The sequence below is a fragment of the Solea solea genome, chromosome 19 (assembly GCF_958295425.1).
Source record: "Solea solea chromosome 19, fSolSol10.1, whole genome shotgun sequence".
In the NCBI taxonomy this organism is placed as follows: domain Eukaryota; kingdom Metazoa; phylum Chordata; class Actinopteri; order Pleuronectiformes; family Soleidae; genus Solea; species Solea solea.
In genome coordinates, this window is record NC_081152.1 from 1,628,081 (window position 1) to 1,653,531 (window position 25,451).

The following is a 25,451-nucleotide window of genomic DNA, read 5'->3' on the forward strand; positions in this document are numbered from 1 at the left end:
CAGGCCTCCACCCTTTAACCCAGGTGAGCAGAGACAGTGGAGACATCGGAGGGTCTGAGATGCTGAAGGTGTGAGAGTTTATTTACTCTACTGAATGAAATGCACTGGTGAGGTCCTTGTGTGGATCCGTGTTGTTGACTGAAAACAGTCGTATTTGATGGTGAGAGGCTGAAACATAGATAATGTGCAGCTCTGTCTCTTTCCCCACAGCAAACCAAGAGAAGTGTACTGACCAGGTTGTTGAGTACTTTCAGGGTTAACAGGAAACTTAGCAGTTACTTATTATTATAGTTACCTTATAATAGTAAAAAGACGTCTTCAAAGGGGCAATTTAAAATAGTTAATCAACAGATTGCTTCCGTTTTGTTCCGTTTTGGGTGGCATCTATGGCATTTTTCCATTATACACTTATAGCACAGCTCAATCCGATGCTACTCGTTTGTTTTTCTTTTTCATCAGTGATGGTACCCCGTGTTTTTTTACTTCCTGCTCCGAGCTGATACTAAAATGTGACGTTGTCACACTGCCGACCATTGATTGGTCAGAGAGCATCGTCACTGGAGGAGTCATGAGCACGACTTCCTACACAAGAATCAGACTGAACACTGAACAACTGCACATCAGCTCAAAAGCTGCAGACGGGAGAGAGAATCGAACAATCATAATAATAGTTATAAATAGTAATAAAAGCTTCAGTCTGTAAACCTCATATGTGTGTTACAGTAATAGTAACACTAGGATTCATACTCTGGGGACCATGAATGTGCGTCCCTTACAGTGTTTCCCATTATTTAACGACACTGTGGCGGCCCTTCTTTAGTACATGCTCTGGTGAGCAGGTACAATGCATGACGTCAGCAGACTGCTGGCTGCCGATTGGCCAGATGTCCAACACAAGAATCACGCCGAACTGTAGATCAGTTAAAAAGACTTAAAAATCATGGAAACGTGCGTTAATCTCCAACGGGAGAAAACATGTGCAGACCGTGTTTATTATTTAAAAAAAGTTTACATGACATCAGCAAATATGTCAAACATCAATGAGCCGAAACGTGATGATGTGTGAGAGGAAACGACAGGTGAGAAGAGACGCAGACGATGACGTAATACTCAAACTGTGACGTTCTCTGACGCATCAGCACAGAAAGTGATAAGCGCGCGACACGGCGGCACCTCAGCGCGTGGAGAGTGGAGGGCGCGCGTCGTGTCCGAGCGCGCGACAGGACGGGACGGGACGGTGTTGAGTAGGAAGGAGTCGCTCTTTCACACAGAAGCCGGCTCCTGTGTGTGGAGAAGGTAAGAAGACCGTGACATGTTCGTCACAGAGTTTGTTATTTTACTGCTCAAGTTGCTGCTTGTCACGCACGTGACGCTTTCATGTTGTGTGTGTGTGTGTGTGTGTGTGAGAGTCATTACTGAGGGCTAACCATAGATACGGGTCTGGAGCTTTTTACAGATTTTACACTCAATTCCCTTCCTTTGTTTTGGTCAGTTGTTCACATGGACTGTGGTGATATAGCACAGTTGTGACTAGGACATGTCAACACACCATTCTCATGCCTGTTTCACTTTAATGTAAATAACACAAAGTTTGCACTTTTCAGCCATTTGAATTTTGCCCGTCTCTGTTTAGTTCATATAACATTGTCCATATGATAAATGTCTGTGTTACCTGTTTGAATCCAGGCTTGTTCAGTGTCCGGCATCTGAAAGCAGAGGCAGGAAAACATAACATGGACCTGGTCTAGGGCAACCAGTCAGCCAGTCCTTCTTCTCATACCAGCTCCTGGAGAAAGAACCAGTGAACTTCTTGCTTTATGATGACGTTTGGCTGGTCGGTCCGAGTTCTATAAGCCGAAGCTTTTCTTCTAGGAAACAGCTTATTTTGCAGCAAGAGAGAAAAGTGTTTGTGCTTCTTTTTTCATGATGAAACTAATTAAATTAAACGCTGATAAAGTTAGCACGACTTAGATAGAAGCGAGCAGAGGCATTTCTGTTTCCACTGGCATCAGGCCATGTCCACTCGGTCATGGGAGGTGTTTGATCCACACTGAAACAGCATTTTTGAAACCCTGAAAGTGGGAAAATCTCAAAACATCACCCATGTGTTTTTGTGTAGACAAACAATGAGGCCACATCCAGACGGAAACGGCATGAAACGTAAACTGTAAACACGGCGTCGTTTCAGGAAATATCTCCTTCCAAAACTGTAATGTAAACTTAATCGAGGAAAGATTGATTTACAAAAGTTTGCAAACGTCCAGTTTTGGTGAAGCAACGCACCACACTTTCTGACATCCGATGTAAATGGAACACTGACTGTGGATAACACAGACACTGACGATTATTTTCAGTCAGTTCCAAACACACACACACACACACACACACTGCCCTGCTGAGGAGCAAAGGTTGATTAATGTTGTATGGAAAATAATCTGACTAGTATATAGACAGATGGACAATGTCTGGGGACATTAGACATATGCATCTAGTTTAACTTGAAATAAACATAGCCTTGAAGATACTGAATCTTTCTGGTTCGATGTGTGTTAAACAGGATCCAGTGGAGTGTTCAGAGAGGCTGAGGTTCAGGATCAGGACTTTTGGAGAAACCAGTTGAGTTGCCGGCCTGTTTGAGGGACTCCTGCAGGATTTCTTGTAGGAAGAAGGTGAGCAGAGGCGCTGTGGCTAAACGGCGGCCATGCACCGCTTAAGGACTACAGTAGCAAGGCTTCGGCCTTTAGCGGCGACACAGACAGTCCAGAATGTCCCGCAGGTCGGATCATCATCTGCGCTCCGTGGCAGTTTAAGGACGTTTCAGCTTGTGCGGCGTCTGAACACATCTGTGACTGCCGAGCCCTTTCTCAATGGCACCAGCTCTAACTATGTGGAGGAGATGTACTACGCGTGGCTGGAGGATCCCAACAATGTGCACAAGGTAGTTGTCTGTGTCTGTGTCTGTGTCACCTGTGTGATCAGTGGTCACAGATACCTGTGCAAAGTTTGTGTCCCGCCATGGGAAAACCAGGAACAAGTCTCCTGAGGGACATTTTGAGTTATTTATACATTCTGAAAGTGTCATTTCTAAGCTTTCCAACAACGTCTCACACATGGGAATATTTTAAGAAGGTGTGGCCACTTTATCAACACATGCTCACCTGGACAATTAAATAGAGAGTCGAAATGTTGAATTCTCTTTCAAGTTACCACGTTGCCTATTTTAATAAACATCATAAAGTGCGCTGCACTAATGAAGACGGCGTCTCATCCAGTCTACTGTAGATTGAGCGCAGGTTCAAAAACCAGAGACTGCCTCTGCATCCCTCTGTGAACACACTCTGCACTCGCCTTCTTCCCAAACACAGAGATGCACGGTTGGCGGTTACTGGAAGAGACGTCCCACACACAAACCAAGCCGAACTGTAGATGACTTAAAACTACTTAACAATCCTAAAACCGTGGGTTAACCTCCAACAACTAGCAGAGAAATGTCTATATTTAGCAGAGGATTCTCGTCAGGATGTTGTCTATGTACAGAGCCTGGAGATAATGTACTGATATACAAATAAAATGGAATTGAATTGAATGTTCTGTAACAGATATTGCTAATTAAGTTAGTAATCTATCAGTAACTAACAGCCTGCACTGGTGGATGAATCCCGGTGCTGTCGTTACACTCTGTCAGCTGTCAGTCATGATATTTTACCCAGTAACCATCGACGTCTTAATATTGCTGTTAATAATTTAGTAAAGGTAAAATGATGTTTTTATGCATGTTAGCATCAGAAATGAGACCTGAACAATGAGCTCAGTGATTAATTAGCTACAGTGATTTTCATGATTGATTGATTGTCTCGTGGTTTTTTTTCATGTAAAAATACTAAACCTCCAGCTTCTCTGACGTGATGATTTTCTGCTGATGAATATTTCTGGTTCACTACAACAAGACCCAGATATTTGATGATGACATCTTGAATCCTGGGAACGTTTTTAACTGATAAGAATCCTTTTTTCCGACCGTTTGCTTGTGTTGACCCAGGATTACTTTGCCTCTAAGCAAATGCTGAGAAACTCATGATTTTCTTCCTTCTTCTCGTCCTCTCTGTCTCCATGTAGTCCTGGGATGTATTTTTCCGCAACGTTAATGCAGGCGTTCCTCCTGGTGGAGCCTACCAGAGCCCTCCCCCCCTCAGTGGACCTTCTCAGGGACTGACCAGGGTCCAGCATCAGGTGGGGGCTGGACAGAACCTGGAGAAACTGGTGAAGGATCATCTAGCAGTACAGTCACTCATACGAGCATATCAGGTAAATCACAAACTTTTAACATACAATAACACGTTATTATCACCAGATTATTCTACAGTTAAACTGAGACAAGTATGTTTAATAACATTAGAAAAAACAACTTACACTGTGTTCCATTAACATCGGAACTTGGAAGTTGGAACTGTGAGTGACATCACGCCCAAGTTCACCGCGCTACTGTTGAGAAGTGGCAAAGGCAAATGTCTCGTTATTGGTTATATGGTTATTAAGACCAACTGATAACAACTCTATTTCAAAAACTATCCCCCTCAGATATTCCTGTTGCAGTAAATCTCGTCTCTGCTTACACCTCTGACCCACGTCTGTGCCGAACGTTGTGCTAACATGTATACATATACGATATAACACACGTAAGGAAGCCTTACAGGAAGCTGTCAGTGGTTTTGACAGTGTCAGTGGTTTTTTTCCCTCTCCTGGTGTCTGTGTAGGTCCGAGGGCATCACATAGCCAAGTTGGACCCGCTGGAAATCAGCTGTGTGGACTTTGACGATGCTCCGTGTACCGTTGGTCTGCAGAACGTCGGTGAGAAATACACACGCTTTCATTGTAAACAAACATTCCAAGACTAGTGAGAGTCATCACAACAGGTAAGTGAAGAGCATGAATGTCCACGCTTCTTCACCCAATCATTCTCAATATGTTCTTTTGTTGCTGATTAAGGACCGCGAACAATACCCAAATAAATCAGTACTAGCTGACGGCAAAGTTCTGCCTGACCCAGCTTCTATAAAAGATTGTAAAAGAGTGTCCACTTATACACGCTTACCTTATAGATGAAGCTAGCCCGTACTACACGCGAGAAAGTCTTACAAGGAACGTTTTTAGCACACCATGTTTGGGTCCTTGGATTCCTTGAAAGTTTGTTGATTTGGGAAAAAAAATCAAGGCTCTTGAAACTTTTTTAAATTGCCCTAAAAAGACATAAAAAGTAGTTGTATTTAGTGGCAGTGTTGTGGACACTGTGACGCTGTTTCTCTCCACTGTTGACGTGAGATGCAGAACAATGAGCGAGTAACGTGGATAACGTGATGATTCCAAGAATCTCTGTTTCACCAAAGAAAAGGACAAAGACTGACTTTGACCTCGATCCCGAGGACAATCACTCGTCCAGATGCAGACTTCTGCAAATCAATAACAGGGGCAGCGCAGCTTAAGCTGTGTAAGCACATTCGGTCCCTGAATTTGAGGGAATTGATCCTGGAAAGTCCTTGAAAGGTCATTGAATTGGATGTCAACCAAGGTGTTGGAACCCTGTGTGGCATTTTTATTGCTCATTGTAAGATTGTTGTTTCCTGATCAGTCCACACGTCCCTCCTCATGTCCAGGACGGGGAAAAGACTAAACCACATCTATTATTTGTGCTGATATCGATACCGATACCGATATATCTACTCATCATTTATTCTCTTCTGTAGTAAAGTTAAATCATATTTTTTATATTCGTGTCACAGCAAATGTAGATATGAATTTAATAATAAATAGTTTAATAGTTTATGATAGTTTAAATAATCAGGCCATCTTGTTCACCAATAATATATTTTAAAGCCAATCTCAACCGATACTGATATGGTGCCGATAATATTGTGCATCCCTAGCTTGAACTCACCTTTAATCAATTTGTCAACGTTTCCACTTCCTTTTTTAATTTCTGTTTCCATTCAAATGTTTTTACGTGCAAATTGAAAATGCTCATAAAAAACAGGCTTGCCTTTATTTCCTTAGTCTGTGTGACACACCCATCAATTCACATCTCCTTATCTACAGTGATCTTCCTGCGTTTTCATTTAGCCTTTGGACTGTAAATGGATGCTCATAAAAACAATTTAAAACATTACATTACACAAAATAACTGTGTAATGTTGCAGTCGATACTGATGTTACAACCTTGAGTGTATCGGACCGATAGAGTAATCAGCTGTTTTTTAAAAGTGTAACGTGAACTCTCTAATGCCACTGAGATGAATGAAGCGCTTTTGTAAATGTTTATTCTGTAATCATCAGTGCGCAGATGTTTCTGTGCACTTGTGTTCTTATCAGTGTCTCTATAACGACAAGATAAGAATGTGCTTTATAATTAAATATAATTCTGAACACAGCGCTGTGGGTGCAACATTTAGAAATAATGTGTGTTTGACTTTGAAGAAGAACTCGTTTATTCATCACTTAGTTCTTGAGATGGATCAGTCTGGGAGCTCAGCTTTACATAAACACACACACACACACACACACACACACACACACACACACACACTCATCACCACAGCACAAAACAGTCAAAACAGATGCTAAAATATGTGTGTTTGCTGATGTGTGTGTGTGTGTGTGTGTGTGTGTATGTGTGTGTGCGTGTGTGTGTGTGTGTGCGTGCCGCACGCCTGCAGAAAGAAAAGGCCGGGCCTCAGCGTTTAAAAGCAGCTGATTGTTAGGAGGACATGGAATAGGGCCGGGGGTTTTTTAATTTGAATTTGGTTTTTAGTTTGAATTTTAAGTCCAAACATCAGACAAATCCTTCTAATCTAAACTATTCAGAATTTAGTAAATGTATCGATTAAAAGTGTCTTAAAGCGTCTTCATTCAGAGACAAAAACAACACATTTGTGAGCTCCCCTGTGGCTGATAATGTGGACGTTGTCTTCAATCGCCATCTTGTTACTCTTTTAAGACGAAAATGTGTGTGAGATGCAGAAAATAAAACGTCAGTTATTTTATGGACATCACAAAAGCCGTGTTTTATTTTTCAAAATAAAGGCGGTTGAATTCTGAAATTTGTCATTTGTGAAGAAAAAGCAAATCATTTTAAAAGCATTTCCAAAACCCACCGTGCTGGACCACATACTGATGCTGACAGACCAGTTCTATGATCACAGGCTGCCAGTTGCTGACCACTGGAATATAGTGTTTCTAGTGTTTCTAGTGTTTCTAGTGTTCATCCATTGTCCAGTGTTATTGTTCAGTTTCAGTGCTTTGTCTCGCTGCTGATGCTGATGCTGATGCTGCTGCTGCTGATGCTCACAGAGGTCAGCCTGAAAGAACACGTGAAAAGCTCTGTGTGATGTACCTGACGCACAGTCTATGTGTGTGTGTGTGTTGTGTAGAGCTGCAACTAACAGTTATTTTCATAATCCAATAATCTGTCAATTATTTTCTCGATTCATCAATTAATCGTTTGGTCCATAAAATATCAGAAAATCTTAAAAAAATGTTGATCGGTGTTCGTCAAACCTGGAAATGATGATGTTCTCAAATGTCTTGTTTTGTCCACAAACCAAATTGATTCACTTTGAATGATTTCTTTATTATCAGAGCAAAGAAATGAAGAAAATAAGCTTAAACAATCAGAAATCTTGTTTCAATCATGAAAAAAGCTTCAAGACGATGAATCGATTATCAAAATAGTTGTGGATTAATTTAATTTAGTAATTGATAAATAATCGATGAATTGTTTAGTGTTGTGTGTTTGTATGGAGTTTGTGTGTGTGTGTGTGTGTGTGTGTGGGTTTCCTCCCACAGTCCAAAAACATGCAGATTTATATACATAACATATTTGAGTGTATATGGCTCAGTGATGGACTGACACAGGAGCTGCTTATCTCCTGCTTCCTCATCAATGACGTAGGTAAACCTCACTGAAGACTTTCACACACCAAAGTCATGGTGATGGAGGCAGCAGTGGGTGGAACCACTCCTGTGTGCCAGCATGTGAACTTCATGATGATGATGATGATGATGATGATGAGGGCAGAGGTCGTGGCATACAAAGGAACATTATTCTGTAGAAATAAAGTGGATCAAGTCTGTGTTTCACTGGTCACAGCACTGTACCTCATCACCGCTACTCAAAAAACAAGTCAATGAGTTACCAGCTTTTAATGAAGACCTTAACTACAGCTTAAAAAGCTGCAAAATTGCATTTGTCTAAGTGTGTGTGTGTGTGTGTGTGTGTGTGTGTGTGTTTGTGTGTGACCTTTGCTCAGCAGTCCATGGGGTCATACAGTTCTCATTCAGGCTTATCTGTTATTGCTGTGATTAGATTGTAGACAGACACGACGGGATCATCATCTGTTTTCAGCGCTGAGATGAGCTAACACGCGTGTTCACTCACACTGTCCGACACACTGTATCCACACTGTTATCTGTTTGTTTGCTTTCAGCCACATTCAGTCTTTATCTTTTCACTCACACTGTCTGCTTCAGCTTAGTCGACAAAGTCCACTCATCACAGATGAAGGTTTTTCTTCTCATCACTGGTTCATCTGTCGAATATTTTCTCAGAAAAGTGTTTTGAACACTGTGACGATGACGTTTTCAAATGTCCACAAACCACAATGATCGAGTTTTAAGGATTTGTTTGGAAGCAAAGAAAGTTTTCACTTTTAAGAAGCTGAAACACTTTCAAATGGATGAATCAGTTATAGAATGAACACACACAATATAAAACACAAAGAAGTGACACATTGCACTGAAGTAATCTGAATATGATCAGAACATTATTTATTTAAAGATGTTAGTAATAATCAATGAATCATTTATGTTAAATTAGAGACACATGTTACTTTTTAACAGGGTCTGATTTGCTGTTATATCAGCAGATATCAGCAGATATCATTACATTGACACTGGTCAAACCACTGGAGCAGATATCAGACCGATAAACATGTCAAATCTGATACAGAAATCCTATAATTCGCTGCTTCACTGTATGAAGTGTCATAGTTTCAAAGGTCTAAAAACAACTACACATGAAAAGAATAATATAAAGAGGTAGCAGCCGCTTCAGCCCACTGTGGAAGTCATTAGTCATGTCAGCCAATATCGGCCAGTGTTACTAATATCGTGCAGATCATTTAAAACAAAACAAAAACAATCTTTTTATTATTATCTGACATTTTATGGACCAAATGAATTAACCGGTCATGTGACCAGCACTGTTGCAGCTTCCTGTGTGTGTGTGTGTGTGTGTGTGTGTGTGCGTGTGTGCGTGTGTGCGTGCGTGCATGCGTGCGTGCGTGTGTGGCTTTTCTCCGGGTTTGCCCTGCGATGAACTGGCGAGTCCAGGGTGTGACCCCGCCTTACATTATGTCAGCTGGTACTGGCTCTATAGAGGATAAAGTGGAAGACAATGAATGAATGAATGAATGAATGAATGAATGATCCAACATTATAAGTCCCAGTCCATGCTTGACACTGCATTCTCTGATTTAGTTGTTGTGAAAGTTACAATGTGCAACATTGAGTCTAACAAGATTATATTCTATGTTATCTATGTCAACATATGGATGCGCTGTAATCTCTGGTGGAGAGAGTGTTCAGGTGATCAGGCCTTTGTTGTTGCGTCTGAGTCGTGTTTGAATGGTCGGACCCTGAATATATGCTGGAATCATCGTTGTTTAACTCTTATAATGAAGCACATGATATATTTACAACCTGCTCTCTCTCACACGGCGACTCATGAGTCATGGAGTAGTGACAGAACCTCGGGCTGGGCAGTACGACATAAAGATCTTATCACAGCATGCTGAGTGATATGGCTTATAAATAATATCTGTTGTACCCATATATAAGACATGTGGAGATTTACAGCCGTACACACGTCGTTCTCCTTTGAGATGTTTGATAATACGCTGTAAATTAACTCTGAAATCAAAGCTGTGCTGTTTCTGACCTGCATTACATGCTTAAAGACATTTTCTGTAAATGGTAAATAGTTTGTATTTATAAAGCTTCTAGTCTTTTCTAGTCTTAAATTCATTTTCCACAGACTAATCTTTTCTGTATGTAACACAGTGATGGAAACAGACACTCTGCTGCTGAAGTGAACACATGAACACACGCCCCAAAATAAAGTTACACAATCATATGTTGTAAGAAAATGGGACGTGAACATAAGTAGAACTTTTTCTTTATTTTTTCTTTATCCCACTCAACTGTTGAGTGTTGGTGGTTATTCTGAAGTCAGTCAGTGTCAGGGTCTCACTCTCATCCTTTCCTCCTGTCTCACTCTCTCTCTTCTCCGTGTCTAACCCCCCCACACACACACATTGACCTAGTTCTCATGCCTGTGCTTGTTGGTTTTTGAACAGGTTTTTATGGACTGGCTGAGTCGGACCTGGACAAAGTGTTCCGTCTTCCCACCACCACCTTCATCGGTGGCAGTGAAAGCACTCTGCCGCTCAGAGAGATTGTTCAGCGCCTCGAGGTAAAATACTCCACATTCCTAAAATAACTGTGCGATACATTTTAAAGCTCCGGTCAGTGAGGATGTCTTCTGTGCTCACCTGATGTTAGCCCCTCCCCTCCTGCCATGAATGTATTTGTTAAGGGGGGCGTGGCATTTAATCATCAACAAATGTCAGAGTGACTTTGACAGATTTTTTATAATAAAGAGCACAAAAGAAATACTGTTATGTCCTCTAGAGTAGAACTTGACACATTTAGGAACAGATCGAGCTCAATGAAAGTGACGTAAAAGTAACAAGTAACATACAAAGTTACTTTCCACAGAGAGTAAGCTTTTTGAAGAAGTAACCAGTAAACGCTACTTTTTAAAAGTCACTTCTCTTTTTAACAATAAAAAACCAAATAACTTATTGATAAACCAATAAAAAAAGTTAAAATTGTTTAAAATGTTATCACCAATCCACATATTAATTCACTGAATTCAATGAAATTGTAAACTGGAGTCAAATAAATGATAAAACAACCATTCCTGTGACGTATAAGGTGTATTATATACTGTGTATGTATATATATATATATATATGTGTGTATTTGTGTCAGATGGCGTACTGTCAGCACGTCGGAGTGGAGTTCATGTTCATTAACAACTTGGAGCAGTGTCAGTGGATCAGACACAAGTTTGAGACTCCAGGCGTCATGCACTTCAGTCTGGAGGAGAAGAGGACTCTGTTGGCCCGGATGATCCAATCCACCAGGTCTGGTCTTTGCTCCTTCATCAGCACCACATTGTGTTCACAGCAGTACTTCTTGGTAGTAATTAGTTTAGTGTTGAATGATTTAGTGATACCAGACACACACACACACACACACTGGTTCACAGGTTTGAGGATTTTCTGCAGAGGAAGTTTTCCTCGGAGAAGCGTTTCGGTCTGGAAGGCTGCGAGTCGCTCATACCAGCGCTCAAGACCATCATCGACAAGTCCAGTCAGAGCGGCGTGGAGAGTGTGATCATGGGAATGCCTCACAGGTGAATATCCAGGTTAAATCCTCAAATGAAAAACCGTTCACATCATTCCACTGTGTTGTCTCCTCAGAGGTCGTCTCAACGTGCTGGCCAACGTCATCCGCAAAGACCTCGAACAAATCTTCTGCCAGTTTGAATCCAAGCTGGAGGCTGCGGATGAGGTTTGAACTTCACCCACAGACTCATAACGATGATGATAGTTCAGAATGTTTTTCTACAATAGTTTATCACCATGAACTGCATTTTTGTCACATGTTTACATTTTTAATTTGCTTGATTTTTAGATTTGTTTGATTATTTCAAATCAAAGTAAGTGGACACAATGTCTGCTTCACAAATGTTAACGTTTCACTTTAGTTGCTTTTTTAGAGCTTGAGGGTTTAACCTGTTTCCACACTACACAACAGATGTATGTGTTTCATTAACACACATGTTAAAAGCCTGACTTGAGTTGGACTAAGATAATGATTCCGTTTTCTTCATGTTATGCAAACACGTTAGTCAGACTAAAGTCGAGCTAGTCTTAGTCAGAGTAATGTACCTGGATAACGCGACTCATAGTCCGATTACTCCTGCATGTATGAACTGCAGCACGGTTCCTCTCACTGTTCGCTGTGTGTGAGGTGATGTGAAGGTCAACAGGAAACAGGAAACGGGTTCAGGACCAGGGTTCATTACAGGGCGAGGTATTCAGATAAAATTAAATCAAATTGGCATTTATTGGAATTTTGATATTGAATTTATTTATTTATTATTTTTTATTTTTTGAAGGCATTTTAACCTTCTTTTTTGACTGAGAAGTCTGTTGGTTTTATCCTTGTTTTTGAGACTTTGAAATAGAAACAAATGTGAAAATAACAGCATCTAAAACGAGTTCAAAACCAGTTAAAGTTTGTCCTCATTTTTGAATATACACAAAGTAAATGCTTCATTGTTACTGATGACAGTATTCACAATGTTAACATGTGTTATTTGAAGGGTGTTTTCCATGAATGAATGAATGAATGAATGAAGTCATCCTGTGCTGTGTGCAGCCGTCATTGCTGCGCGTAACTGTAACAGTTTACCGTTTCCCACATTTGTTCAATTGGCCGTTACATTTTTCTTCCTTGGAATTCATTTGTGGGCCGGATTCAGCTTGCGAGCCGCCAGTTGATGATCCGTGCAATACACACAACTTATAGAGAGATACAGCACTGCTTATGGAGGCGTGGTCAGACGTACACAGGCGTGGTCAGACGTACACAGGCGTGGTCAGGCGTACACAGGCGTGGTCAGACGTACATAGGCGTGGTCAGGCGTACACAGGCGTGGTCAGGCGTACACAGGCGTACACAGGCGTGGTCAGACGTACACAGGCGTGGTCAGACGTACATAGGCGTGGTCAGGCGTACACAGGCGTGGTCAGACGTACACAGGCGTGGTCAGACGTACACAGGCGTGGTCAGGCGTACACAGGCGTGGTCAGACGTACATAGGCGTGGTCAGGCGTACACAGGCGTGGTCAGACGTACACAGCCAATAAACTGATTTTCTCCTCCAACGGCCCGTCTCAGTCGGACTGCGGCCTTCGCTGGATTAAACTGAATGAATGAATGAATAATCATTTCATTCTCCAGGAGTTGTGGAGTTTTTCCCTGAGTGTCGTCACACTGTCTTCATTGTCCACTCTCAGGGATCAGGTGATGTGAAATATCACCTGGGGATGTATCACAAGACGATGAACCACGCGAGCAAGAGGGACATCACAATGTCCCTCATGGCGAACCCGTCTCACCTGGAGGCGGTGGACCCTGTGGTGCAGGGGAAGACCAAAGCTGAGCAGTTCTACTGCGGAGACACCGAGGGCAAGAAGGTACTTCACCTTCAGTTAAGTGTCTTTCTCATTCATCACACGGTGAAAGCAGTAACCTGATGGATGATCTGACAGGTGATGTCCATCCTGCTGCATGGAGACGCTGCATTCGCAGGACAGGGCATCGTGTACGAGACCTTCCACCTGTCTGACCTGCCCTCCTACACCACCCATGGCACCATACACGTGGTGGTCAACAACCAGGTACGCACTCAGGCCTCTTTCACACTAAAACCAGCTGGTGTACAGTATATACTAGACCCTATGGTTCTCAAACTGTGGCATGTGTACCATCAGTTGTACACAACCTTCCTCCGGTGACACTTTTGATGTGATTTTGACTAGAGTGCATAGAAAATAAAACAAATAACAAAATAATAACAAGTAATCAATAGTAACAAGTATTAGAGTCACCTTCTCTCTCGCTCCATCTTAATCTAATCTGGCTACAGCAGTGTGTGAAGTATACGTGAGGAAGAGGAGGATGATGATGACAGATTTAGAGTAAATCTGCCTCTTTTGCCCGGCCTGTGTACACCGCTGTGTTTGGGCGGATAGATGTGTAAAGTGTGATGACTTCCTGTCCAAAAAATTGATGGCAGTTTCAGGGATTTTGAATAAAACAACATTATATTACGTTCTTAGAAGTCAGTTATAGTTATTCCTATAAAAATAGACATTTTTATAACGTCTTTCGTTTTAGTACTTGTGTTAAGAAAATAAAGTACATGTTTCATGTTTATAATGTGTTGTCTTTGGTTTTATTCGTGTAACTGCTTTGCCAGAACATGGTTGTTGTTTTGTTGCTAGGCAACAGTCAAATTGACGGACAGTTGTTGAATTATTCATGTTAAACAAATGATTCGACTAAAACAGCAAATCATTAATCTTTTGTAGCTTCTCGCTGTGGAGTAACAAACGGTGCAGGACTTGGAGTTTTCGAGTGTTCTGTACGGACGTCAGTGTATAAACTGCAGATGTTATTGAAAATCACTTTCCTTTGTGTCCACACAGATCGGCTTCACCACAGACCCCAGGATGGCTCGGTCATCGCCGTACCCCACAGACGTAGCTCGGGTCGTGAACGCTCCCATCTTCCACGTCAATGCCGACGACCCGGAGGCCGTGATGTATGTGTGCGGAGTAGCAGCCGAGTGGAGGAACACGTTCCACAAGGATGTTGTGGTAGATCTGGTCAGTGATACAAAGAGTTTCATGCTTTTTCGGACATTTTAACCCTTTTTTTATTTATTTATTTATTTATTATACAGACTGTGGCTGCTGCCAAAAGGTTTATTATATTGTTCACAATAAGAAATATTCACTTGAATGTGAATATTGTCTGGTGTCTTTGCTCCATATAACAAAGAAATGATCCAATGATCAACACTTTCTGACATTTTATTGACCAAACAACGACTAACATCCGTCTAATACAAGAAATCCTTGTACTCTTTCCACCATTCTTGTTTGTCATTAATAAAACGAAGCAGATTACAGAAGAGAGACTTCACTTGTGCATGACCAGTACACCTGGATCGTTCCATAATATATGCCTTTTAGCATTGATGCAGATCTCCACACATTTTATCTAAAAAAAAAAGAGCTTAAAACTTCATCTTAGGTTATTTTTCCACGTGTGTCATGTGTGAGGTCAGGAAACCACTGCCTGAAACTCTGCCTCTTCATATTTAGGTGTGTTACAGACGGAACGGCCACAATGAGATGGACGAGCCCATGTTCACTCAGCCACTGATGTACAAGCAGGTCAAGAAGCAGAAGGGAGTCCTGCAGAAGTTTGCTGAGAAACTCATCACTGATGGAGTCGTCACAGCACAAGCATACGAGGTAAATAACAGTCAGAATTAGAAAACATTACTTTTGACCACAAACATTTGCAAACACGCCAATTTTTGTTAGTTTTGTTGTTTTTTTGAAGCCCTTGACCCGTGCTGGGATTTTACCTTCCTGTTACAAGCCTAATTTCATTCTACTCCTATGTGAGAATGATGAACTTTATTGTCCCATTTGTTGTTCCATTTCACACTAACATAGTATCTATCTGTCTTCAGGAGGAAGTGGCCAGGTACGACAAAATCTGCGAGGAGGCGTACGCTCGCTCCAAAGACGAGAAGATCCTTCACATCAAACACTGGCTCGACTCACCGTGGCCTGGTCTGTCTTCAGATCTTGGGATTGTTATTATGAGTAATAGTCGTGTTGTTAGTAATAGTTGTGTTGTTAGTAATAGTTGTGTTGTTAGTAACAGTTGTGCTGGTTCTGTTTGTATAATTCTAATTCTAATGTTTGTGTTGTTAGTAATAGTTTTGTTGTTAGTAATAGTTGTGTTGTTAGTAATAGTATTGTTATTAGTAATAGTTGTGTTGTTAGTAATAGTTGTGTTGTTAGTAATAGTTGTGTTGTTAGTAACAGTTGTGTTGTTAGTAATAGTAGTGTTGTGAGTAATAGTTGTGTTGTTAGTAACAGTTGTGTTGTTAGTAATAGTAGTGTTGTGAGTAATAGTTGTGTTGTTAGTAATAGTAGTGTTGTTAGTAATTGTTGTGTAGTTAGTAACAGTTGTGCTGGTTCTGTTTGTATAATTCTAATTCTAATGTTTGTGTTGTTCAGGTTTCTTCACTCTGGAGGGTCAACCTAAAAGTATGAGCTGCCCTTCGACCGGCATCAGTGAAGAGGAGCTCGGCCACATCGGAAACATCGCTGCCTCAGTCCCGGTGGAAGATTTCACCATCCATGGAGGCACGTCCTGCTCTGTGCTGTTTTAAACAATACACACTGATGGAGACAATTATTATATTATTACAAGATTAAACGTAGGATATCAAATCTGGCCAAAAATGACCTGATTAGAAACTTGCTAAAGCTACGCTTTTTTCATCCATAAATTCAAAATATAATGCGATACAATACAATGATGATAAAACATGATGCACTTTATTGTGCCCATTGTGGCTAAAGCTACACACATCACAGTTTATCATTTAATACATACACTGCAAAAACATCTTCTACCACTTTTTCCTTGACAGAAACACCGTGGACAGCTACACACCCATCAGTGAATTTTACATCTGTATTTAACAGCAGTATTTCATTATTTTCAGTGTTCAGACTCGAGGAGTGAACTCACAAACCAGGAGCAGGGATTTCATTCATCGTTGTTTTAACTTGTTACTGGTGATTAAAGCTTCTCGTTAAGCAAGATGTTTTTTTCTTACAATTTACATTTGCCAAGATTATCTTTCCCTTTTAAGCAAAACTTCCCAAAAACAAGGTTTATTTTTTATTTTACTGTCTTGAAAATATTGTTTTCCAGTGTAGCATAAGAAGAGGAATAAATTAGAACAAAACATTATAGTGTTACAGTTGCCAATCTTCTAGAACATATTTGATCCTGTTTCTTTCTTATATTCAGTATTTATTACAGTTATTATTCTTCAGTGCAGATTCTCGTCTTCACCTGTGTTTTCACTCCTCAGGGTTGACTCGTATCCTGAAGGGCCGCGCTGACATGCTGAGTCAGCGAGTGTGTGACTGGGCTCTCGGCGAGTACATGGCCTTTGGCTCTCTGCTCAAAGACCGGATCCACATACGTCTCAGTGGACAGGATGTGGAGAGGGGCACTTTCAGGTACAACCTCATGTCTGTGCACACTTGGAGAAATGGAGTCCAGGCTAACGCATTCATTCATCTGTCACAGCCACCGGCACCATGTTCTTCACGACCAGAACGTCGATAAGAGGATCTGCATCCCCATGAACTACATGTCACCTGACCAGGCTCCTTACACTGTCTGCAACAGTTGTCTGTCTGAATATGGAGTACTGGGTAAGTAGCATGCTCACACAAACCTCTTCTCTACCTACAGCGAATCCTCTGCCTCCATCTTCTCCTCATGTCCTCCTTCATAATACCATGAAGGTGGTGTGGTGAAGATGTGAAGAGTAGAAGTAGAGAAAGTGGATGAGTTTTAATATCTGGGGTCAAACAGCTGGAGCTGGCAGAGCTGAAGATGCTGAGATTTTGGTTGGGAGTGACCAGGATGTACAGAATTAGAAAATAATTAAAAATTTAGGGTGTGGCCAACTACATGACGGCCTGAGGGCCAGCATAGCTAACAGCTAACAGCTAACAGGTCAGTGTGTGTGTGTGTGTGTGTAAATAACAGAGTTGGTCCTGTGTCAAACCTTTAACCACCTGTGGAGTGTTTTGTGCTCTCATTAGTTTACTGAGAGAAATCTGGTTACACAGGTATTCCAGGAATGTGACTACGTACTCATCAAGGACCAGTTTACTCTTTATACTCACATCAGTAACCAGCATGCAGAGGTGGCCCGTCAACCAGGGCGCCGCCCCCACCTGTCTGTCTCACACGGAGAAGAAGATAGGAATCACAAAAACATGAACGTTTAAGGAAATGACCTTTACATCATACAGACCATGAGTACTGTAGTTTAAAGGTGTTTCCTGTCCTTTGTCTATGGTAAATCTTTACAATAGACTCTTGTGTTATAAGTGGTACAAGACCACCCTCCCCCCCACCCACCCACCCAATACAAATGTATGTAATTTTATTTATTTTCTTTTTATTGTGTTAATCTTTTACGGCTTTTGACTTATTTGAGTTGTTTTTAGATTTGTTTCATTGCCTCGTGTGAGCTTTTTACAGTATGTATATTGTTTATTATTCTGTGCAGCAGGTTTAAAGTTGGATTGGATAACTCTTTATAATCAAGATTAATCACAGAAATTCAATAGTTAATCATGATTTTACCATGTTTATATTGCTTTGATGCTATCTCAGTATTGATATCTGGATTTTAATACTGATTTCTGAATGCTACTTTTTTCATTACCAAGTTTATCAAACCTGACAATTAAGAACAATTGGATTTAAAAATGAGAGCAAAGCTCTGCTAACTCTTAGCTTTAGACATCGAGCACAAAAGAAAAGTCCAAACTGTTTCATTACCAATTTTATGTAATATTTTAGTTTTGAGTATTCTAGCCGAGCAACATCTGCTGGCAGATTATTTTTCTTAAACAAAGAACATTTCAAGTACTTTGAGAATATTTGGGCCGTGTCAGTGGAAGTTCTCAGTCATCCACACCATAGTCTTCTTCAGCCGGCTTATTGGATCACAAAGTACTGGAATTCTCATTGAAGTTTGAAATCCAGCTCTGTTTAAACCTGGTTTCTGTTTCTGTTTCTGGTGCAGGTTTTGAACTGGGCTTCGCCATGGCAAGTCCCAACGCTCTCGTCCTGTGGGAGGCCCAGTTTGGAGACTTCAATAACACGGCTCAGTGTATCATTGACCAGTTCATCAGCTCGGGTCAGGCCAAGTGGGTCAGGCACAACGGCATAGTGCTGCTGCTCCCTCACGGCATGGAGGGAATGGTAGGACCCGCTAAACTTGATCTGCAGCATTCTGCCTCGCTCAGGTTCATCATCATCATCATCATCATCAAAAATCTGTCTTTCCTCCGTCCTCCTCTCAGGGTCCAGAGCACTCGTCCGCCCGTCCTGAGAGGTTCCTGCAGATGTGCAATGATGACCCTGATGTTTTCCCTGTGAGTTTGACTCTGAACAGACACTGCACTCTGTACATCTGATACAGTATTCTAAATTAGGATGGGCATGAGTATTTGATTGATTATTATTTGTTATATATCAGGAAGATACAAAAACAAGTGTTTTTATCAATGATTGCACTGAAGTCAAATCTTTCTACTCCAATGATGACCTCATTTGTGGTACATCTATCATCACAAGGTGGCAGCAGCAGGTATTCAGTTAGTGGTAGTGTGCTTGCAGAAGTGATGAAACTTACAAGGGTTCCTGAATGCATCTTGAAGCGGCTCATCTAAGCTCAATGCTATAGTTTCCACAGAGGTGATGAAACTTACAAGGTTTCTTGAATGCATCTTGAATCTGCTCATCTAAACTCAATGATATAGATTCCACAGAAGTGATGAAACTTACAAGGTTTCTTGAATGCATCTTGAATCTGCTCATCTAAATTCAATGCTATAGATTCCACAGAGGTGATGAAACTTACAAGGTTTCTTGAATGCATCTCGAAGCTGGAAACATAGAGAACAGATGAAGCTGAGCTTCAAGTGGTTTCAGTGTGGAGTCTGCTGACAGCTGACCATCAGGGGGCAGCGCTGTTGTGTACATACACACACTCCCTCAGTCAGGTCTGATAGTTTTGCTTGACAGAGCCTGTGTTCAGGTGAAAGACTCAGCATACAAATAATGGAACATTATTTCTGTTCGCGTCGTAGACCAGACAGAGGCAGAGCAGTAACATCAGCATCACTGCAGCAGGATCACACCTCACGTCATACAAGTGACGGAATATTTGCTTCCATTCTTTGACCGTCTTTCAGAAACTGACGGAGGACGTGGCGGTTCGTCAGCTGTACGACTGTAACTGGATCGTCGTCAACTGCTCTACGCCTGCAAATTACTTCCATGTTCTGCGCAGACAGATCCTGCTGCCCTTCAGGAAACCTGTGAGTGATCTGTGACACCGACCACACACATGCTCCTCGTCATCACACCATTCATGTCGCTCAACTTTCCCGGTTCCCTCTCATTGTCTCTGTACCTCAAGCTCATCGTGTTCACTCCAAAGTCGTTGCTGCGCCACCCAGAGGCCAGGTCCAGCTTCGATGACATGCTGCCAGGTGAGTGCTGACCAAAATAAACAGCAGGAAATGCACAAATAATGCAGCTTTATTCAAATGTTAAATGTATGTTTCACAACCTGCAGGCACCTCCTTCAAACGTGTCATCCCTGATGATGGACCTGTCGCCTCCAGCCCAGAGAAAGTCAAGAGAGTCATCTTCTGCTCCGGAAAGATCTACTACGAGCTGATTCGTGAGCGAAAGAGCAGAGGCATGGACGATGCTGTCGCCGTCGTCCGCATCGAACAGGTGAGAGTCGCGGCCATCTTACATTTTAGATATCGTCATATCTCTTCCTGCTTTTAAAGGCTGTTGCATTGATAATTGTCATGTTTATTATATTCAATACATTTTCACTAAATATTATTAATTAAATATCATGTACCTGTATATTAATCAACATTACATTTAAATAAAGTCACTGCTTTAATTCTAAGCCTAATTATTTGTGTTATAACAGAATTTCACCATATTTATAGTCCATTTCATTTCACATGTAGATATTTTTGAGTGTATTTAAAGTGTATTATAGTGTATTATATTCCTCATATATCACATATATCGGGATACAGCAGATAAACTGAGGGTTTAAGACATAATCCATGAGAGTAATCCAAGTGCTTTAACTGCTTTTACTTTGAAACAGATCCAGACACTTTATTTTTGTATTTTCTGCTGCTGCTGTTAGAGCAGACGTCTCATGGGTAACTTCCTGTCTTCACTGCTCCACTCCCTACAACACATTTGCTGAGGGAGACGGAGAATCACATTTACGAGTAAAATAAGTGTTAAAAATTAAAAGGGAAGGAAAATGTGATGTAAAAAAACATGGCTCTGCAAATTCCAGACACTGCAAAGAAACCTGGACATATTGTTGATTATATTTTATTATTTGGACGTGATTTCCTTTTCCTTCAGCTCTCTCCTTTCCCCTTCGACCTGGTGAAAGCTGAGACCGAGCGCTTTCTCAAAGCGGATCTCGTCTGGTGTCAGGAAGAGCACAAGAACCAGGGCTATTATGACTATGTCAAGCCCCGCCTCCACACCACCATCCACTCCACGCGGCACCTGTGGTAAGATCCCGGTCATTCTGATGCGTCGGGGACGGGATTACAGGCCGACTGAGGCCATAGACACACGGAAACGGACGCTACTTCTAGATTGATAGAATGTTGATGCTCGTCTGTTTTTATCTCCTGTCTTACGTGAAATTTCCTGAATTTCCGTCACATCGTCCTGAATATGTTCTTTATTTGAGAGAATGCAACATCTGATTTGAAGGAATTTCTCTGAATGTCACAAATTATATTTCATTTTAATCTCGTCAAACATCTAATCCCATCACATTACCAGACCTCATCCATTCATCCCAACAGAAACTCTTCTTATGTATGAACAGCCTCTTGTGATACCACGGAGGATCTGCTTGATAAATGTGGGTCAGTTTTTGTTAGTTGATGTGTAATTTTCCACGACTCTCTGGCCTAAGCCAGTACCAGGTCTTGAGAGGGAACTGGTCTGTCTGTCTGTGAAAGACGACCGGATAGACCAGTTGCTCTTCTGTCCTGAGATAAAGACAAATGACAGTCTAGTGAGTTTGGGTTTTCTGAATGACTGGAACTACGTTGGCTTCCATTATTTTTTTCAGACCTGGCGTTAATTTAATGACCATATAAGTAAATCCTCCCAGCATTCATGTGAAGGTCCACATCTTTGATAACATGGCTTCTGATTTCGACCAGTTCACAGTGAATCCAGATTTCTCTGAAAACAGATTCATAAGCACATTTGTGGGACTGAGGATTTAGGGTCGCTGGACATCAATAAAACATGAAGAAGCTTGTTTTCCTGCTGACCTGCACCTATTTTTTTATTTAAAATGTTGCTCTTGTTCAGTGTTAAAGTTGCGCTGACGTCCGTTGTCATGATGTCGCGTGTGCTGCAGGTACGCTGGCCGCGACCCCGCAGCAGCTCCAGCCACCGGGAACAAACACACTCACGTCACAGAGCTGCAGCGTTTACTCGACACGGCGCTGGATCTCGAGGCTTTCTCACCAAACGTCTAGTCAGCAAAACTCACCGTGGAGCGGTCCGTCTTCACACGGTAACACGTGCAACCTTTCCAATGACTTTTCAACACTGTTACCGTGAAGACTTCCTTTGTTTCCATTTTTACCCTCAGGAAAAAAAGTATGAGAAAACCATTGAATGTATTAATTTATACAAAAATCATTTTTTAAGACTTTTACCTTAAATCAGAAGAATCAGAAGAACTTCATCAGTCATCAGCCACATCGGCCCGAGTCTGATCCACCACCATCATCAGCTGCTTCTCGCTCCTTTTTGTTTTTGGGAACAATTTTAATTCGCTAAAAAAAGACTGGGGGGGGGGGGATAATCGATACCGACATGTTTGTCCTTGCGTCCAACTGCAGAGGTCATTTAGTCTCTTCTGTAGGGAAATGAACTGGCAGCAGATGTTCACTGAGCAATCCCAGTGTGTTTGCTGATATCCCATAATACATTTTAAAGCCAATACTGATATTGTGCCAATAATAGCCCTAATTTTATCCACAAAATAATAAAAAATGATGATCACAAATGTGATAACTTGATGCTCGTACATCAACGACAGGATGTTTCCTTTCACTCAAACGTCATCTGAACACACGACCTGCATCAGTGAGCTCACGTGGGTCTCTGGGGACCCGTCCCGGGTGTGACCCCCACTCTCACCCGCTCTCAGTTGGGATTGTCTCCAGCAGCCACATGACCCACATGTGGAGGGGTGACCTGGTGGGGACTCGAACCAGCAAGCCTCTGGTTACACGGCCGCTAAAAGTTTTGTGACTTATTTTTACTAAAATAGGTAACATTTGTGTTGCTTTTTTTTACAAAATAGAAATCAAAAACAACCCGACTAAAAATAAGACAAATATTCTTAAATTGATTTAAATGTTCTTGTTGGAAGAAAAAGCCTCTGCCAGTGAATTCTTAAAAGTAGCTTTCAAGTCTGTAATGTGAATTTCATTTTTAATTTATACCCTAGAATTTCTTTTTTACTTCGACATACTTCATTCACACAAAAAACATTGTTTTAGCTTTTTTTAGTTTTATTAAAACAAAATGACATATTTTTCTTGTGCTTATTTTGCTTTCTTGATAATAGGTGATGACATCAGTGTTTGATTGTGTGTCAGCATGTAGCAGCTGTTTGTGAGAACATGGTGTTGGACTCACTTCACTTTCACTTTAGTGTTTTTGAGCCACAGTTTCCTGTCTGAGTCACACCTGAGGAAACACTCAGCGACACCATCATCACCATCCTCCTCTTCCTCACACACACTGGTATAGTGAACTTAGATTGAGATGGCGCGAGAGGTAAAGTGACTATTATTTCATTTACTATATATTTTTTTGGTTATTTGTTTAATCTTCTACGCACTCTGGTACAGAACAGTATTTCTGACTTTCCTCCAGGTATCAGCAGGAAGCTCACGTACCACAATTTGTGAAATGCTGCAGAGCAGGTTGCTGTGATTGTGTAACTGATGCTCACACTTTACATTACATGTCATTTAGCAGCGATTTTATCCAAAGTGACTTACAATTGAGTACAATCAGCCGGGGGTGGAGACACTTGACTTATCGGAAAGAGCAGGAATGTCACTGATCTTGCCAGACACGGAGGAGGGAGTGACCCCGTTGCCCTGTGTCACGTGTGTCAGGTGTGCACGCAGAGGTGATCCTAGACTCTCAGGGTCAGCTTAATGGGGCCCCTTCACCGTCCCTCCCCACCCTCATCACCTGTGTACACCCTAACCCTCAGAGAAATGTGCGTGTGCCTGGTGATGTCCTGTCGGTGCTACCGCTAACTGAGGAAACTAGATATCTAAAGAGTTTATGTGATTTGGTTTTACTTCATAGTTACAGTTCAGTTTATTTAGTGCACATTTGCTCATGTTTTAAAAAACATAAGAGTCATTCAAGTGTTGTTCAGTGTCACCTCACTTACAGCTTCACTTGAATATGAGTTTGTGATTTTACTGCACTCTAATGTTAAAGAATAAAACAAAGTAGTTTCTAATGTTACATGATAAGCACAGGGGACTCCAGAGTGCTGGGCCCCAAAGTCTAATTCTGCGTCGGGCTCCGTGAAAGCTTGTCTGGGTCCTGAGGACGTAAATGTAAAATGTCAAGTTTACCGTTTGTATCTTTTGTGACGTGTGTCAACATGTAAGAGGTTGTGGGGGAAAAACTATTTAAAGATTTTAAATAATAACAATAATGAATATGGCAAAGTTTCCAAAGTGGAAAAATACTAATTAAAAAATAAACACTAAGTGTGTGGCACCAGGCTTGGGCCCTGATGATGTGTTGGTGCTGAATAACTCTCTTAAAAACTCACAAATATAGAGTTTGAATGTAAATTAAAATGCAATAAAATAAAAATGTAATGTAAAATAACTTTTCACTAGGTGTGAATTGTTTGTCTCTGTGTCCCTGTGATGGACAGGCTGTGACCCCGCCTTTCGCCCTGTGTCAGCTGGGATTGAGCAGCAATTTAATATTTCCAGAGTGCATCAAAGTAAACACAAGATGGCAGCGACGAGCTAAACACAAATAGTTTCCTCCTGGTTTGCCTCAAAGTCTCCATCAGTATATTGTGTTTTGCAACAAATGCAACAATATAATAAAAATAATAATTATTATTATAATTACAATAATTATAATAACGATGATGATAATTAGATAATTGAATTAGATTTCAGTTTGGACATCTTTGCTGATCTGTGCTCTGCTCTTGAGTAAAGGTGTGGAGGAGCTGCTCCAGCTCCGAGGGGGGGGCTGGAAACTGAAGTTTGTAAAATCATGCCACACAGGAGTGTTCGATGGACTTCTTCACTCTTCACTCTATCACTGAGTTCAAATGTGTCTCTTGTGACTTTAGATTTGAACACAGTCACATCAATTTTGGTGCAGGAATGTGAGCCATCAGGAGCAACATGGGGTTCAGTGTCTTGCCCAAGGACACATCGGCATGTTGACGTGTGAATGGGTATGAAGGCTGCACATAGATGTGTTGTATGAAAGTGTGAGTGACCCCTAAAGTGTGGTCACCATCATCAAGACTACAATAACTCCATATACTGTAAATACAGAGCATTAGCATTAGCATTAGCCATGCAGACTGTCCCAAAGTACAAGTTGTGGTTGAAACTATAAAACATCGACCTGAAGGCGACTTTCATTCATCACTGATATAGAATGAAATATAAAGATTCTTTTTAGTATAAGTTAGTGGGGGAAGGAAACAGTGGTTTACATACACTGCTGAGGCAATGAAAGGGTGGAGG

At 41.3% G+C, this 25,451-nt stretch overlaps 1 protein-coding gene across 4 annotated transcripts; it reads left to right on the forward strand.

Moving 5' to 3' along the window:
- Positions 1 to 24,550, forward strand: LOC131446557 (2-oxoglutarate dehydrogenase complex component E1-like). Of its 4 annotated transcripts, XR_009233941.1 has the most exons (25): positions 1,200 to 1,296; positions 2,558 to 2,938; positions 4,117 to 4,305; positions 4,755 to 4,848; positions 10,407 to 10,522; positions 11,104 to 11,258; positions 11,384 to 11,530; positions 11,598 to 11,688; positions 13,203 to 13,382; positions 13,458 to 13,586; positions 14,397 to 14,576; positions 15,078 to 15,230; positions 15,455 to 15,557; positions 16,011 to 16,139; positions 16,880 to 17,030; positions 17,101 to 17,228; positions 18,620 to 18,798; positions 18,900 to 18,971; positions 19,794 to 19,919; positions 20,021 to 20,093; positions 20,180 to 20,343; positions 21,013 to 21,167; positions 22,040 to 22,198; positions 23,351 to 23,475; positions 23,575 to 24,550. XR_009233941.1 is itself a non-coding variant. In XM_058617862.1 (24 exons), the coding sequence occupies exons 2-23, from the start codon at positions 2,702 to 2,704 to the stop codon at positions 22,158 to 22,160; spliced, it is 3,072 nt and encodes a 1,023-aa protein (XP_058473845.1). In that variant the 5' UTR covers positions 1,200 to 1,296; positions 2,558 to 2,701; the 3' UTR covers positions 22,161 to 22,198; positions 23,351 to 24,550. The 4 variants fall into 4 exon arrangements, 3 of the variants coding, with proteins under 3 accessions (XP_058473844.1, XP_058473845.1, XP_058473843.1); XM_058617862.1 differs by having other exon boundaries at positions 23,351 to 24,550; XM_058617861.1 differs by lacking the exons at positions 1,200 to 1,296; positions 23,351 to 23,475; positions 23,575 to 24,550 and adding an exon at positions 1 to 23 and having other exon boundaries at positions 22,040 to 22,972.
- The last annotated feature ends 901 nt before the right edge of the window (positions 24,551 to 25,451 follow it).

What these genes read in the sequence shown, in the direction of transcription:
- LOC131446557 (XM_058617861.1), top strand. Translation starts at nt 2,702, where the DNA reads ATGCACCGCTTAAGGACTACAGTAGCAAGGCTTCGGCCTTTAGCGGCG. An exon ending in CGGATGATCCAATCCACCAG is followed by an intron (nt 11,259 to 11,383) that starts GTCTGGTCTTTG and finishes ACTGGTTCACAG; the next exon opens with GTTTGAGGATTTTCTGCAGA. An exon ending in GTCTGAATATGGAGTACTGG is followed by an intron (nt 17,229 to 18,619) that starts GTAAGTAGCATG and finishes TTTCTGGTGCAG; the next exon opens with GTTTTGAACTGGGCTTCGCC.